Below are 16,057 nucleotides of genomic sequence, written 5' to 3'. Positions count from 1 at the left end.
TCACGCGGTCTGCACGTCCAGCACGAACGCTGGTCCAACTGAGGCGCCAGGTGGAAATGGCATGGCAAGCCGTTCCACAGGACTACATCCAGCATCTCTACGATCGTCTCCATGGGAGAATAGCAGCCTGCATTGCTGCGAAAGGTGGATATACACTGTACTAGTGCCGACATTGTGCATGCTCTGTTGCCTGTGTCTATGTGCCTGTGGTTCTGTCAGTGTGATCATGTGATGTATCTGACCCCAGGAATGTGTCCATAAAGTTTCCCCTTCCTGGGACAATGAATTCACGGTGATCTTATTTCAATTTCCAGGAGTGTACATTGACTTTCTCTCCAGCCCTGAACACTATCTGCCCAAGGGGCTCCATGATGCGTGTAATGTTGGAGCTCCCAAAAACTCCTCTCCCCCCATGTGCCTGTTCGGACTCTGCTTAAGGAGCGGTCGCTTGACCACTGACAGGGAGAATGGGAGGCTAGACCTCCAGGTACTGTAAGAAATTTTCACCACCAGAATTTGGCCAGCAGAGGGAGGACGTGTACAGTTCCTGATTATCAGAATTTGGTCTAATGTTCTGAGTTCAATACAAAATCTCTCACAGTGTCTCATGGAATGAATACGTGTGGCGCCATTGATGGCTATCCATCCCTCATATCAGGACCAATTCAACGTTACACAGGACCGTTATATCACAGATGAACTGTCACACCCGGCTTTAGCAGTATATAGTCATACACATCCGTTTTAAACATGTTGCTTCATTCTCATACAGGGCGAATTGGACGCAGGCTATCCGGACTCTAGCCCAACCACCTGCACCACAAAAATATGAAATAAAAAAATTAACCCTGGAATTCAATGTTGGGGTACTGTATTCTCCACTCATGTTTTGGGTTCCGAACCTGGCTGACTGTGAAGACACCGTTTTCTCGGGAATGGGTGGACGTAACAAGTTGCAATTTATGTCACATACTAAGGTCTATGGTGAATGGTCTCTTGACGCTAAGAAAACTAAAGCTTCAAAGGCAATGCAATAAAAAGATATGCCATTTATGTCACATATTTCGATATTAGAAACTCATTCATCAAGAACTATAGGGTACATCCTGATGACCTAGAATCATAAAATTTGACAAGAAGCGAGGTTTATTAGTACAAGTAAAGGAATAACCCAAAAACTGAAGCTTCGTGGCAGATTAAAACTGTGTGCCGGACCGAGACTCGAATTTAGGAGCTTTGCCTTTCGCGGGCAAGTGCTCTACCATCTGAGCTACCCAAGCACGACTCACGCCCTGTCCTCACAGCTTTACTTCCGCCAGTACTTTCCAAACTTCACAGAAGCTCTCCTGCGAACCTAGCAGAACTAGCACTCCTGGAAGAAAGGATATTGGGGAGACATGGCTTAGCCGCAGCCTGAGGGATGTTTCCAGAATGAAGTTTGGAAAGTAGTAGTTGGCAAAGGGGGTCACGCATTGTTACAAATGGCCGTGACCTTAAACGTGATTTTCAATGTGATTTGGGGTGCTAAATTTTGTATTTTGCCGTATCCAAGCCTCTATTCCGAGTTAATCCCTATTAAAATCAAAATATATTTGCTTATTTGACCTTCATTGAACCTTGCCAAGACCTTCAACAATGTATCATTTTTCAATATTAAATCAAATATTAGGGTTCCCATTTTTAAAAAATCACTTTAACCTCCAAAGCACCTTGAAAAATCACATTCGTGGTCACGGCCATTAGTAGCACCTACTTATTTTATCTAAAACATTTTGCTGTATCTCATCTCAATACCGAGTTCTTCCCCATTATGGTTTTAATTGTGTCACCTTATATATATATTAAAAAGATATCGCCTATGTCTGTCCGAACGTTCATTAGAGTATCACGTAAAAATTTGCAGTAAATCAGTTAAGAACTTTCCGATATTTTTGCTAACAACATTTCCTCTTTATATATTATGCACACTCGTATATGAATATATTGTATCTATTAAAATATATAGTCTGCGTCCGGCTGAATGCTCTTTAGAGTATCATGCAAAAATTTTAAGTAAACTGGTTAACTACTAGGTCTACAACTTTGCTTCCATCGTTTTTTCCCGAAGTTTGGGGCTTTATTGTGATAAACTTACAAAAAACATGATTCATAATACTGCCCATCGCTTGCCACTACATTCTTTTAACTTTCGGATAGCATACGAATCCCGTGGCCTAAGAACTGGGCGTCTTTTGTGGGGATCCATGAATCGATTCTGTTTTGCACTTTTTCATATGATCGGAAGTGCTGGTCAGCCGGACTATATGCCACTGGTCGAAAAAGGTGGTACTCAGACAGAGTAACGTATGGAGAATACGGCGGGATAGGACTTCTCATTTCAACGTTTCCATGTATATTTTGACGGGTTTTGCGACATTGGGTCGAGCACTGACATACTGCAAAATTACCTTTACGTGTCTATCGCTGTATTGTGACCGACTGTGTTTCAGTGCTGGGCTCGAACGTATCAGTTGCTTTCGATAATGATGTCCTGTGACTGTCTTCGTCTGTTTCAGTAGCTAGGAAAACGTTCTGCCTTCGCCCGCCATGCCGGTCTTCGACATCAAAATCACCGTTCTTAAGGCGTTGAAAACATTCTCTGCACGTTCTTCCACTAATAGTTCTCTCACTATTGGTCCTACCCAGAATTTTAAGAGCCACAGCGGCAGATTTCTTCTTGTTAAAGCAGAAAATTAAAACTTCCCGCAAATGGCGAGAAATGGGTACGTAAGTTGATGTACTTAATCGAGAATAACCTTGTGATGCAATCACAAATCGACTAATATTTTTATGGCATTACTTTTACAGATGCCTAAGCTTATTGTAATACACCTATGACCAACCACCCGAACCCCACTTGCCGCTACTGCCGTCTATTGCAAAACGGCGGAAGCGAAGTTGTAGACCTAATACACTACAGGCCATTAAAATTGCTACACCAAAAAGAAATGCAGATGGTAAACGGCTATTCATTGGACAAATATATTATACTAGAACTGACATGTGATTACATTTTCAAGCAATTTGGGTGCATAGATCCTGAGAAATCAGTACCCAGAACAACCACCTCTGGCCGTAATAACGGCCTTGATACGCCTGGGCATTTTGTCAAACAGAGCTTGGATGGCGTGTACAGGTACAGCTGCCCATGCAGCTTCAACACGACACCACAGTTCATCAAGAGCAGTGACTGGCGTATTGTGACGAGCCAGTTGCTAGGACACCATTGACCAGACGTTTTCAATTGGTGAGAGATCTGGAGAATGTGCAGGTCAGGGCAGCAGTCGAACATTTTCTGTATCCAGAAAGGCTTGTACAGGACCTGCAACATGCGGTCGTGCATTATCCTGCTGAAATGTAGGGTTTCGCAGAGATCGAATGAAGGGTAGAGCCACGGGTCGTAACACATCTGAAATGTAACGTCCACTGTTCAAAGTGTCGTCAATGCGAACAAGACGTGACCGAGACGTGTAACCAGTGGCACCCCATACCATCACGCCGGGTGATACGCCATTATGGCGATGACGAATACACGCTTCCAACGTGCGTTCACCGCGATGTCGACAAACACGGATGCGACCATCATCATGCTGTAAACAGAACCTGAATTCATCCGAAAAAATGACGTTTTGCCATTCGTGCACCCAGGTTCGTCGTTGAGTACACCATCGCAGGCGCTCCTGTCTGTGATGCAGCGTCAAGGGTATCCGAAGCAATGGTCTCCGAGCTGATAGTCCATGCTGCTGCAAACGTCGTCGAACTGTTCGCGCCGGCCGGAGTGACAGAGCAGTTCTAGGCGCTACAGTCTGGAACCGCGCGACCGCTACGGTCGCAGGTTCGAATTCTGCCTAGGGTATGGATGTCAGTGCTGTCCTTAGGTTAGTTAGGTTTAAATAGTTCTAAAGTCTAGGGGACTGATGACCTTAGAAGTTAAGTCCCATAGTGCTCAGAGCCATTTGAACCATTTTTTGAACTGTTCGTGCAGATGGTTGTTGTCTTGCAAAAACGTCCCCATCTGTTGACTCAGGGATCGAGACGTGGCTGCACGATCCGTTACAGCCATGCGGATAAGATGTCTGTCATCTCGACTGCTAGTGATACAAGGCCGTTGGGATCCAGCACGGCTTTCCGTATTACCCTCCTGAACCCACTGATTCCATATTCTGCTAACAGTCATTGGACCTCGACCAACGCGAGCAGCAATGTCGCGATACGATAAACCGCAATCGCGATAGGCTACAATCCGACCTTTATCAAAGTCGGAAACGTGATGGTACGCATTTCTCCTCCTTACACGAGGCATCACAACAACGTTTCACCAGGCAACGCCGGTCAACTGCTGTTTGTGTACGAGAAATCGGTTGGAAACGTTCCTCATGTCAGCACGTTGTAGGTGTCGCCAACGGCGCCAACATTGTGTGAATGCTCTGAAAAGCTAATCATTTGCACACACAGCATCTTCTTCCTGTCGGTTAAATTTCGCGTCTGTAGCGCGTCATCTTCGTGGTGTACCAATTTTAATGGCCAGTAGTGTTGTTTTAAATAACGACAGTGTTTGTAATAAATGTAGTCTTGGATAAGGGTAGCTTTGGGAACGAAAACATCTTTAAAAATTAACTGAACGATGTGAAATAGTAATCATAAATCGATGATACATCCTTGTATATATATTTCTATGCGTATAATTTTGAACAAAATTCTTTACAGAGCATGATAATACCTCAGTGTAAGCGTCATTTGACTTATGACTATAATCTCCATGTATTATTTGTTTTTCATTTTCTTTAAGGGATACAAAAAAGTTAGTTGATTAGTTACCCTTGAAAAGGCTACATTTTATTGTCCATGAGGACGGACGGGATTTTGTAAATATAATCCTGGTCTTTGATGTGTTTGTCCCTGCGTCTTTTTTATAGTGATCACAGATGCAATCTTGCAATGTCTTCCTGGCAATTGAAAATGCGTGCTTCGATCGGACGGTGTTAAGTTTATGCGTGGTATTATAACAGTTTTCCCGGTGTCAATGAGCTGAGCATTAATTGTAAACAAGAGACCCTTGAGAAACTTCCGCGCTTTTATACACTGCCGGAAAAAATTAGTACACCCTTCTAGAGGTTTCCAGTTTACTCAAGATTTATTCTCGCAACAGTGCATATGGAGTGCATGAAGTAATTACATTTAGAGATCAGTAGCACATGCGGTTTTGAGGTTCCAGGTATCGCCTCATGCTGAAATACCTACATTATTTTTTTTATACGAGCATGTGGTAATGTCTGCACGGACGGCAATGTAGGCGCTGACTGGCATCTAGTCGATCGTACAGATGGCGAATGCTGTCCTGGGATACGTTATTTCACGCCTTCTCGACGTTTTCATGTAGTTCTGTAAGAGTTGTTGGTTGACGAATCGCATTAGTCCTTTCTCGCCCTATCGTATCCCGCACGTGCTCGATTGGAGAAAGGCGTCACAAAATTTGTTGTTTCCACTGCTAACGGTACAACAGAACGCGCGCGCTCACCAATGAACCGTCTCCGTTACCAGCACTGGCAGCAGCGATAAGATAATACCTTCTATTAAGTTGTAAACATATTGTCGTTTATCTTTCTCCGCTATCTGCAACAGTTTTTCTTGGATTGAACATTGTTAAGATGTTGTTGTTGTGGTCTTCAGTCCTGAGACTGGTTTGATGCAGCTCTCCATGCCACTCTATCCTGTGCAAGCTTCTTCATCTCCCAGTACATACTGCAGCCTACATCCTTCTGAATCTGCTTAGTGTATTCATCTATTGGTCTCCCTCTACGATTTTTACCCTCCACGCTGCCCTCCAGTACTAAATTGGTGATCCCTTGATGCCTCAGAACATGTCCTACCAACCGATCCCTTCTTATGTTCAAGTTGTGCCACAAACTCCTATTGTTAAGATAACCTGTCATAATAAGGGTCTCCTACAGGCTGTATAAATATTCAATAAGCAATCTCTTTCATTGAACATATTTTAGCTACCAAATGCCACTACCTACATAACTGACTGTCTGTGGAGCGCACATGTGCGTTTTGGCGACTCCCCATCGAACCTAGATAACTACAGCTGTAGGAGCTCCCAAAGTACTAGTGTTAAGACCCCAAGATGGCAACCACAGATGAAAAGAATTGCCAGAGCATTCACAAAAATCATAGAGTCTGAAGCAGTCATGAAAAAAGTGGATTCTTGGCGTAATTCTAAGTGTATATTGAAAGGAGCGACTAATGGAACATTTGAGGAGACTTTAATCATCCACCAATTGATTGGAAAAATTAGTTTTGTAAGTGGTGTGTGCTACAAACATCCTGCTAAACATCACCAAATGCCTTCTGTGAAATCTGCTTAGAAGAGATAGGTCATAAGCTCACTCACTATAGAAATATATTAGATCTAATCGCGATAAATAGACCTGACATCTTCGATGATGTCCATATCGAAACTGACATCAGTCATCAGCGGTAACTAGACACTAAATTACAGAGGTCAGCTGAAAAAAACAGGAAAATTTAGAGGTTCAAACAACTAGATAAAGGAACTCAAAGATTTACCTCTGGGAAGGATTGTACGGAAGAACTGTGGCTCAGTTTTAAAACGAAAGTTGACTATGCCTTGGATCCATATGTATCTAGTGGGACAATTCATGATAGCAGGGATCTCCATGATATACAGTCACTCTAAAGGAACAGTCATTAATGAATAACAGCTCTAACATAAAGTATAGGGCTATAGACAGAGATGCTGAATGAAAGGCTTTTGGTTGTCATGAGGGCAAATCTTAAATGACTACCGTAGCAGAATCTTTTCGCAAGAACTCTCACAGATTCCAAATATATTTTTGTCATGCCTAAAGGCTATCAGAATGTGTACAACAAGAAGTCAGTATCAATTAACGCAAAAATAAGGCACTACAACACTGTGATTAAGCCAGAGTGTCTGTATGCATCTGAATGTTTAGCAATGAACACTAACAAGGAAATGGAAGCTATAGCAAAAAAGGAGCGAAAAATCATTAGAAGAGTACTTGGGCCGAGGTTTGAGAATGGGACTTGGAAGCTTAGAAGTAATAGAGAAGTGTATGACAAAATTGAGAAAGTGGGAGATACTATGAGGAAGAGAAGAGTAAGCTTTTACGCCCATTTGAAAAGAATGAATGATGAAAGGCTGACAAAGAAAATATTCAGGTTTTTTGACAAGAACCCCAGAACCCAAATTACCTGGTTCAAAGAAGTCAAAGCAGACTTAGAGGAGATGGGTATAGGAGAAGATGATATAACCAACAGAGACTTAATGAGAGACAAAATTCAACATTTTGAAGGATTTGAAGTGAAGAAGAGAAGAACTGGAGGAACAGTGTGGACAGAAGACCGAAGGGAGCAGCACAGAGAGAGGATGAAGACATATTGGCAGAAGAGAAAAGAGGAGGAGCGCAATAGGAGAAATGTACATTGAAAAATAGTTGTTTAACGGGGTCCCTAGACGGCCAAAATCGGAAAAAAAGGCTATCAGAGGCACCAGAGTTAGTATCCAGAAACTCATGGATGACACAGGAACTGAAATTGAGGGTAGTAAAGTAAAAGCAGAAATATTGAATTACTACGTAATATACAGAAGTTTTGCCTCAGTTTACTTCTTACACCACTACAAGGAAGGGTGATATAGATGTCGGAATCTGTGGCGTTGAGAAACAGCTAAAATCGCTAAAATTACACGGGACTCCAGGCGCCGGAAGAAACCTATCAGATACTACACATCTGAGGAGACGCTCATTTTAGCCTTAATGTAGGGTGTAACTAAACTCGCTTTACAGGGTTTGACGACATGTTCCTTATACCAAAACAAGAAAAAAAGTCCAGTAAATATGGGATTTAAAATACATACCTTGAGAGGTATGAGCACTTTTTTATTTTCGAGACTGAGAAACATCTCTTGTACAACAAGCTCTTTGCTTTCCATGATTTGGTAAGGGGACGGTATGGGCCAAAACAAGATAAATAGTCTAGTAATCATGGGTTCTAAAACGCGTACTGTCAGAGCTATGAGCACTTGCTCATCTTCTCTACTATGAAACACATCTCTTCTATTGAACAAGTGCTCGTTGCGCTTAAGGTATTAATTTTAGAGCCCATGTTTACCGGAATTTTTTTCTTATTTTGGTCCATACTACCTCCTCCCAAAATATGGAAAGCAAAGAGCTTGCAGTAGACGACATGTGTTTCGCAGCAGTATTGAAGATGAACAAGTGCTCGTAGCTCTTAGGGTATACATGTTAGAGGCCATGTTTACTAGATAAGTTTTTCTTGTTTTATGTAAGAACCTGTTCCAACAGCTTGTAAAGGAAATTTAGTTACATACTGTAAAGCGTAGGTCCCTTGAACAAAAATCTGTTCCCAGGCATTAGAAGAAAGCACGGTCACAGCAGCCTACAACAGAGGCAGCATAAGTGTTCCACAAAACTCTCATCCTATGTCACGACGTCCATCTTTTGAAGAATCCTAGAGCATATCTGAACTCAAAAATAATAAACAAAAAGACCTCCACGATGCCAGCCATCATGGGTACCGAAAACATCGGTAATGAGAAAGGTGCCTTTGATTCGCATTAGAAAGCCACTGATGAAGACAATCACGTAGATGGAGTATTTTTGGACTTCCAAAAAGCATTTGATTCGGTAGCACGCCAATAATTGTTAATAAAAGTCGGATTGTATGGGATACCAAACAAAATTTATGTTTGCACGAGGATTTCTTGGTAGGTAGGAGATTGGCTACGTGCTTTAAATGTTTAAAATTGTACGCTTCATAAAACTCAGGAAAGTAGTATCCAACGAACAGCACATCAATAATCACTATAGCAATCAGCGACTCATTCCTATACCTAGGTGTAACAATATTTGGGGATACGATGTGGGATGATCACATAGGCTCAATTATAGGTAAGACATGTGGCATACTTCGTTCATTGACATGATGCTGGAAAAATGCAGTCATTCTACAAAGGAGGCTGCTAACAAATCACTTGCGTATTCTACAAAGGAGTCTGTTAACAAATCACTTGCGTACTTCATCTTCGACTATTCCTCAAGTTTGTGGGACACATATCAAATATGACTAACAGCGGATATTGAAAGTGTACAAAAAGTGCAGCAAGAATGGTCACGAAGATGCTCAAAAACGTGAACAGGTGGAATCTGAGGGCAGGCGCCAAATGTCCTGCGGAAGCTTACTTACCAGCATTGAGCGAGGTATATAAGAATATAGTGCTAACCTTCTAGCCACCGTTCCCACTGTGCTAGGTGGCGCAGTGGTTATCACACTGGATTCGCATTCGGGAGGACGCCGGTTCAAATCCCCGTCCGCTCATCCAGAGTAAGGTTTCTCGAGATTTCCCTACATCGCACCAGGCAAATGCCAGGACGGTTCCTTTGAAAAGGGCACTGCAAATTTTCTTCACCATCCTTTCGTAATCCAAGGATGTGTTCCGTCTCTAATAGCGTAGCTGTCGAGGGGATGGTAAACTCTTAATTTACCTTCCTTCCTTCCTTGCTTCTAGCGATGTTGTGAAGATCACAAAGAGAAGATTACACCGATTGTGTACGATCGAAGTGGCATTTATGTTAACATTCTTCTCGCACCCCATACGCGAATGGAACTGGTAGAAACCTTAACGTATGGTGCAATGGGAAGTATCGTTCACGATGGTTTGCAGAGTATTTGTATAGATGTAGAATAAGGCTCCCCCGCCGAATAAATAATCCCGACACGAACTCGCTCCTCTCCTTTGACAGCAGTGGTCGAAAGAGGATTTTTGTAAGCGATCTCCTTTCTTAGCATTCCTTGAATTTTTTGTGCGTAGATCTAATTTCCTAAAAGCAAATTTTTATGGAACAAATAATTTCAAACACAAAGTCTAAGGAACAGCACGGATTGATCATCAACAAATGATCTTAAAGCATTCCAAATTGTTTTTGAAAGTACTTAGTGACCAATTTCGATTATGAAACCATTCTCAGACCAAAACATGTACAGCAAGGTGACGGCGTTGGCAGCAGCGATGGGGTAACGCCTTCTATTAGATAATATCATAACAGTAAATTATATAAAGGAAACATTTTGTTGTTTAATTTCATTATTATCTGTGACACGTAGTAAGGGCTTCCTAGAGGTCACACAAATATTTAGTAAACAATCTCTTTCATTGACCGAATGTACACCCCAATTTTTTTAAATCCAGAATGTAACCTACGTGATGGCTTTGCTTCATGTCACGACACCGGGATTCTCCAACCAACCTACACTGAGCCGGCCGTGGAGGCCGAGCGGTTCTAGGCGCTACAGTCTGGAACCGCGCGACCGCTACGGTCGAAGGTTCGAACCCTCCTCGGGCATGGATGTGTGTGATGTCCTTAGGTTAGTTACGTTTAAGTAGTTCTAAGTTCTAGAGGACTGATGACCTTAGAAGTTAAGTCCCGTAGTGCTCAGAGCCATTTGAACAATTTTTTTTATTTACACTGAGGTGACAAAAGTCATTTTGCGATATGCACCTATACAGATCGCGGTAGTATCACGTACACAAGGTATAAAAGGACAGTGCGTTGGCGGAGCTGTTATTTGCACTCGGGTGATTTACTTGAAAAGGTTTCCGACGTGGTTGGGCCGCAGGACGGGAAGTAACAGACTCTGAACGCGCAGTGGTGGTTGGAGCTAGGCTCAAAGGACTTCCCATTTCGTAAATTGTTTGGGAATTCAATATTTAGATATCCACAGCGTCAAGAGTGTGCCGAGAATACCAAATTTCAGGCGTTACCTCTCACCACGCACAACACAGTGGCCGACAGCCTTCAGTTAATGACCGAGAGCATTGGTGATTGCGTAGAGTTGTCAGTGCTGACAGACAAGCAGCACTGCGTGAAATAACCGCAGAAGTCAATGTGGGACGTACGACGAACGTATCCGTTAGGTCAGTGCTGCGAAATGTGGCGATGAAGGGCGATGACAGCAGACGCCACGGGTGCCGTTGCTAACAGCACGACGTCGTTTCCAGTGTCTCCTGGGCTCGTGACAATTTCCGTTGGACTCGAAACGACTGGAAAATCTTGGCCTGGACTGAAGTTGTCAGCAAAGCTCTGTGCAAGCTGGCGGAGGCTTCGTGATGGTATGGCCTGTGTTTACATGGAATGGACTGGGTCCTCTGGACCAATTTACCGATCCTTGACTGGAAATGGTTAGTCATGTATTTCGTGTTCTCATTCGAGATTGATTTCAGGAACATTCTGGACAGTCTGAGCGAATGATTTGGCTACCCAGATCGTCCGACATAAATCCCATCGAACATTTATGGGACATAATCGAGAGATCAGTTCGTGCACAAAGCCCTGCACCTGCAACTCTTTCGCAGTTATGGTCGGCTGTAGAGGCAAGCAATATGACTCAATATTTCGGCAGGGGACTTCCAATGACCTGAGTCCATGCTACGTCCAGCTGCTTCACTACGAGGAATCCCAGAACAGTATATGTTTAGCTTCTAGTTGCGAGCAACTGTGAAACTGCTTGTTACACACACACACACACACACACACACACACACACACACACACACAAGCGCACACACACATGTACGTACACCACTGGCCATTAAAATTGCTACACCACAAAGATGTGCTACAGACGCGAAATTTAACCGACAGGAAGAAGATGCTGTGATATGCAAATTATTAGCTTTTCAGGCCATTCACACAAGGTTGGCGCCGTTGGTGACACCTACAACGTACTGACATGAGGAAAGTTTCCAACCGATTTCTCATACACAAACAGCAGTTGACCGGCGATGCTTGGTGAAACGTTGTGATTCCTCGTGTAAGGAGGTGAAATGCGTACCATCACGTTTCCGACATTGATAAAGGTCGGACTGTAGCCTATCGCGATTGCGGTTTATCGTATCGCGACATTGCTGCTCGCGTTGTTCGAGATCCAACGACTGTTAGCAGAATATGGAATCGATGGGTTCAGAAGGGTAATACGGAACGCCGTGCTGGATCCCAACGGCCACGTATCACTTGCAGTCGAGATGACAGGCATCTTATCCGCACGGCTGTAACGGATCGTGCAGGCACGTCTCGGTCCCTGAGTCAACAGATGGGGACGTTTGCAAGACAACAACCATCTGCTGGAACAGTTCGATGACGTTTGCAGCAGCACGGAACATTAGCTCGGAGACCATGGCTGCGGTTACCCTTGACGCTGCATCACAGGCAGGAGCGCCTGCGATGGTGTACTCAACGACGAACCTGGGTGCACGAATGGCAAAACGTCATTTTTTCGGGTGAATCCAGGTTCTGTTTGCAGCATCATGATGGTCGCATCCGTGTTGGCGACATCGCGGTGAACGCACATTGGAAGCGTGTATTCGTCATCGCCATACTGGCGTATCACCCGGCATGATGGTATGGGGTGCCATTGGTTACACGTCTCGGTCACCTCTCGTTCGCACTGACAGCACTTTGAACAGTGGACGTTACATTTAAGATGTTTTACGACCCGTGGCTCTACCCTTCAGCCGATCCCTGCGAAACCCTACATTTCAGCAGGATAATGTACGACCGCATGTTGCAGGTCCTGTACGGGCCTTTCTGGATACAGAACATGTTCGGCTGCTGCCCTGGCCAGCACATTCTCCAGATCTCTCACGAACTGAAAACGTCTGGTCAATGGTGGCCGAGCAACTGGCTCGTCACAATACGCCAGTCACTACTCTTGATGAACTGTGGTATCGTGTTGAAGCTGCATGGGCAGCTGTACCTGTACACGCCATCCAAGCTCTGTTTGACAAAATGCCTGGGCGTATCAAGGCCGTTATTACCGCCAGAGGTGGTTGTTCTGGGTACTGATTTCTCAGGATCTATGCACCCACATTGCGTGAAAATGTAATCACATGTCAGTTCTAGTATAATATATTTGTCCAATGAATACCCGTTTATTATCTGCATTTCTTCTTGGTGTAGCAATTTAAATGGCTAGTAGTGTACATAACGTGAAGCTGCAGTAAACCAGTCGTGGGAACGAAGGCCACAACAAAATACGAACTGCATGTAAGCAATCTTCACACTTCTTCCTACCTTTCACCTTGGTTTTTCTGTCACACATTACCAGCAGCACAAGAATTTAAAAAAATATATATATATTTTACTTGCATAATGTCTTCGCTATGTCAGTTTGTACAGATATTTTCGTAATTGACTAAAAGGAGTTCTCTTACAGTCTTCTGAACCTAATTTGTTTAAGAAAAATGTCATCTTCCACATAATTGTCTAACTGATAATTTTCACTCCAAATGTTGTTTGTGCCGCTGCGCCACTTAACATAAATAATGAAGTCGGCGTGGTTCTAGTGAGGTCGCACTTTGTGGTCGTTGTTACATCTATCCTTTCAGAGCCGGTTTCGTAACCACCACCACAAAGAGGCGACCTTTTTTTTCTATCTGGAACGAAGAAAGCTTGCTGTAACAGCTACATAGTAGCTTCCAGGAATAAGCACAACTCCACGCGCAGACTGCAAATGCATATATAGAAGCTCCCTGGCGTCTGAACGCCAGTTCAGCTGGATATGGCAATACTAGCAAGTGCCTCAGGCGCGACTGCTTTCCGAGAGAGCACTCACACCACCTAATCGGAAGTACGCAGTTGGCGCACACCACGCCAGCATGGCGGAAATGACCACGCAACACAACATGTATGCATTCAAACAGTTTTATTACTATTTATGAACCTATTCCTCTTGTTGTTATCATTGTCTTCTGTCTGGAAGCTGATTTGCTGCACGTCGCCACCGCAGACTAATCTGTGCAAGCCTGTTCATATCTTCCTAACTGCTAAAACGCACATCCATCTGGTTGGTTGGTTGGTTGGTTTGGGGAAGGAGACCAGACAGCGTGGTCATCGGTCTCATCGGATTAGGGAAGGATGGTGAAGGAAGTCGGCCGCGCCCTTTTAGAGGAACCATCCCGGCATTTGCCTGGAGTGATTTAGGGAAATCACGGAAAACCTAAATCTGGATGGCCGGACGCGGGATTGAACCGTCGTCCTCCCGAATGCGAGTCCACATCCATCTGAATCTGCCTACTGTACACAAAACTTTGTTATTCTTTACAATTTTTACTCCCTCGTCCCAAATACGTTCCTCCATTATGGTTGTCGCTTGATGACTCTGAATTTGTCCTATCAATCGAACCCATATTTTAGCAAAATAGTGGCCCTAAGCTCTTTTCTTCCTAATTCGATTCAGCACCTTTTCACTAGTTGTCTAATCAACCCGTTTAATCACCAGCATTCTTTTGTAACACCACATTTGAAAAGCTTATATTTTCGTCCTGTCTGTATTGTATGTCATTCACGTTTCTCTACCATACCAGGCTACACTCCAGATAAATTATTTCAGAAAAGACTCCTCATCACTTAAATTTATATTAGGTGTTAATGTATTTCCCTTTTTCAGAATTCCTTTTCTTGTCATCGTCAGTCTGCATTTTATATCATTTCTACTTAAACCATCGTCTGTTATTTGGTTGCCCAAACAGCAAAACTGATCTATTACTTTCAGTGTCTTATTCCCTAATCTAGTTCCTCAGCGTCACCAGGTCTGATTCAACTACATACTATAGCTCTGTTTGCTTTCTTTAATGCTCATCTTGCAGCCTATTTTCAAAACACTAACCATTCCTCATATTTTCGCGGCGTATTCACTGATGTATTAAATTTCGGGCGTGCAGACGCATAAACCTTATTTCTTGTCATGATATTTCCGCAGTAAGTTACACTTTTTGTGCATCTGCTGAGTGAGAGGACAAACTGAAACTACGAGGACACGAGCGTCAGTACCGGCAACTTTTAACTTCCACTTTAAGATGAAGTTTTAGCCCTTTGTGTTTTACCTTCATTCTTCTTGCATGGTTTTCGTCCATTCCTTACGTATAGCTGTCACTGCTTGAAACAGACTTGATGGAACCTACTGTTGCTATCTAAGTAACAGTATTTTATATTTTTTTTATTTATGATTGTCGCACCACATTACTTTCGAAGATGGTGTTGCGATCGTAGAGTGAGACGGTACACACCTTTGTTGTCAAGGTTTCTGAAATGTATATTTGCAAAGCTAGCAGTCTGTTGATAGAACTTCCTTGCAGTTTCCCGATACCGTTCTTTCAATTGCGGTGCATCAGCCAGTAGTCCCGAGGCAGATGTAAAGCTAGCCACAGAGTTCTGTTTGAATTCGTTGCAGCCGTCGGGTGTGAGTGTCGGCAGCATTCTACCAAGCAACTGCTGCAACTCTCATATTTTTCTAGGCGTCTGTATCACTGGTAAAAGTAGTTCATTGGCATCTTCGTCTCAGTGAAGTTAAAATTATTAAGATTTATTAAGTCTAAAAGCTAAATCTAGATTATTACCATATGTGAGGTCATGTCTGTGTACATCTTGTCTTTGTGATAATGATTCATCTAACTTTAGTTTGCTTTTGGAATAAGGTATTTTTTTAGCGTACATCGGTAATGTAATTAATGTTGTAAATCACTAAGAACGGTGGCCTATATGATCCAGTCAACTTTTCAATGTCCCTTTGATATCTCTGGTTGTTTTCTTTTGCCGCAGGAATACTGTTAGTGTACAGTACAAATTCCACAGATACTAATACAAAGAAGGAAGTGTATCACCTATTATAAGCGACTGTCTTTCACTGACAGTTGTTCCTAATTTGTGAAGTGTGGAACCACTTTTAATAGGCTGTTGTGTACCTGCTGAGTGTGTGCCTACAACGCCAGTTTGAGATCCCGCTTTACGGCTAACCGTCTAATTGTGCATACCTATTAACTCCGTCACTGCGCTTGTAATGGAAAATGTAAACAGCATCAGCTTCAATGTTATTTAGAACATATATGTCATCTGAAAAAAACAATTAAGAGTACCTATTACGCCTACTTTCTGCCTCACCTTAAATACGGGGTCATATT

At 43.1% G+C, this 16,057-nt stretch overlaps 1 protein-coding gene across 1 annotated transcript in view; it reads left to right on the top strand.

Moving 5' to 3' along the window:
• The first annotated feature begins 13,661 nt into the window (after nt 1-13,661).
• LOC124621542 overlaps nt 13,662-16,057 on the top strand; it is a 135,015-nt gene continuing 132,619 nt past the window's right edge. The window contains exon 1 of the mRNA XM_047147148.1: nt 13,662-13,785. Within this exon, the coding sequence (XP_047003104.1) occupies nt 13,757-13,785 (29 nt within the window). The 5' untranslated portion in view covers nt 13,662-13,756. The remainder of the gene's footprint in view (nt 13,786-16,057) is intronic.

Source organism: Schistocerca americana, chromosome 1 (assembly GCF_021461395.2).
Source record: "Schistocerca americana isolate TAMUIC-IGC-003095 chromosome 1, iqSchAmer2.1, whole genome shotgun sequence".
NCBI classification, from domain to species: Eukaryota; Metazoa; Arthropoda; class Insecta; order Orthoptera; family Acrididae; genus Schistocerca; species Schistocerca americana.
The sequence above is the reverse complement of the archived record's forward strand: the minus strand, read 5'-3'. Positions and strand labels throughout refer to the sequence as shown.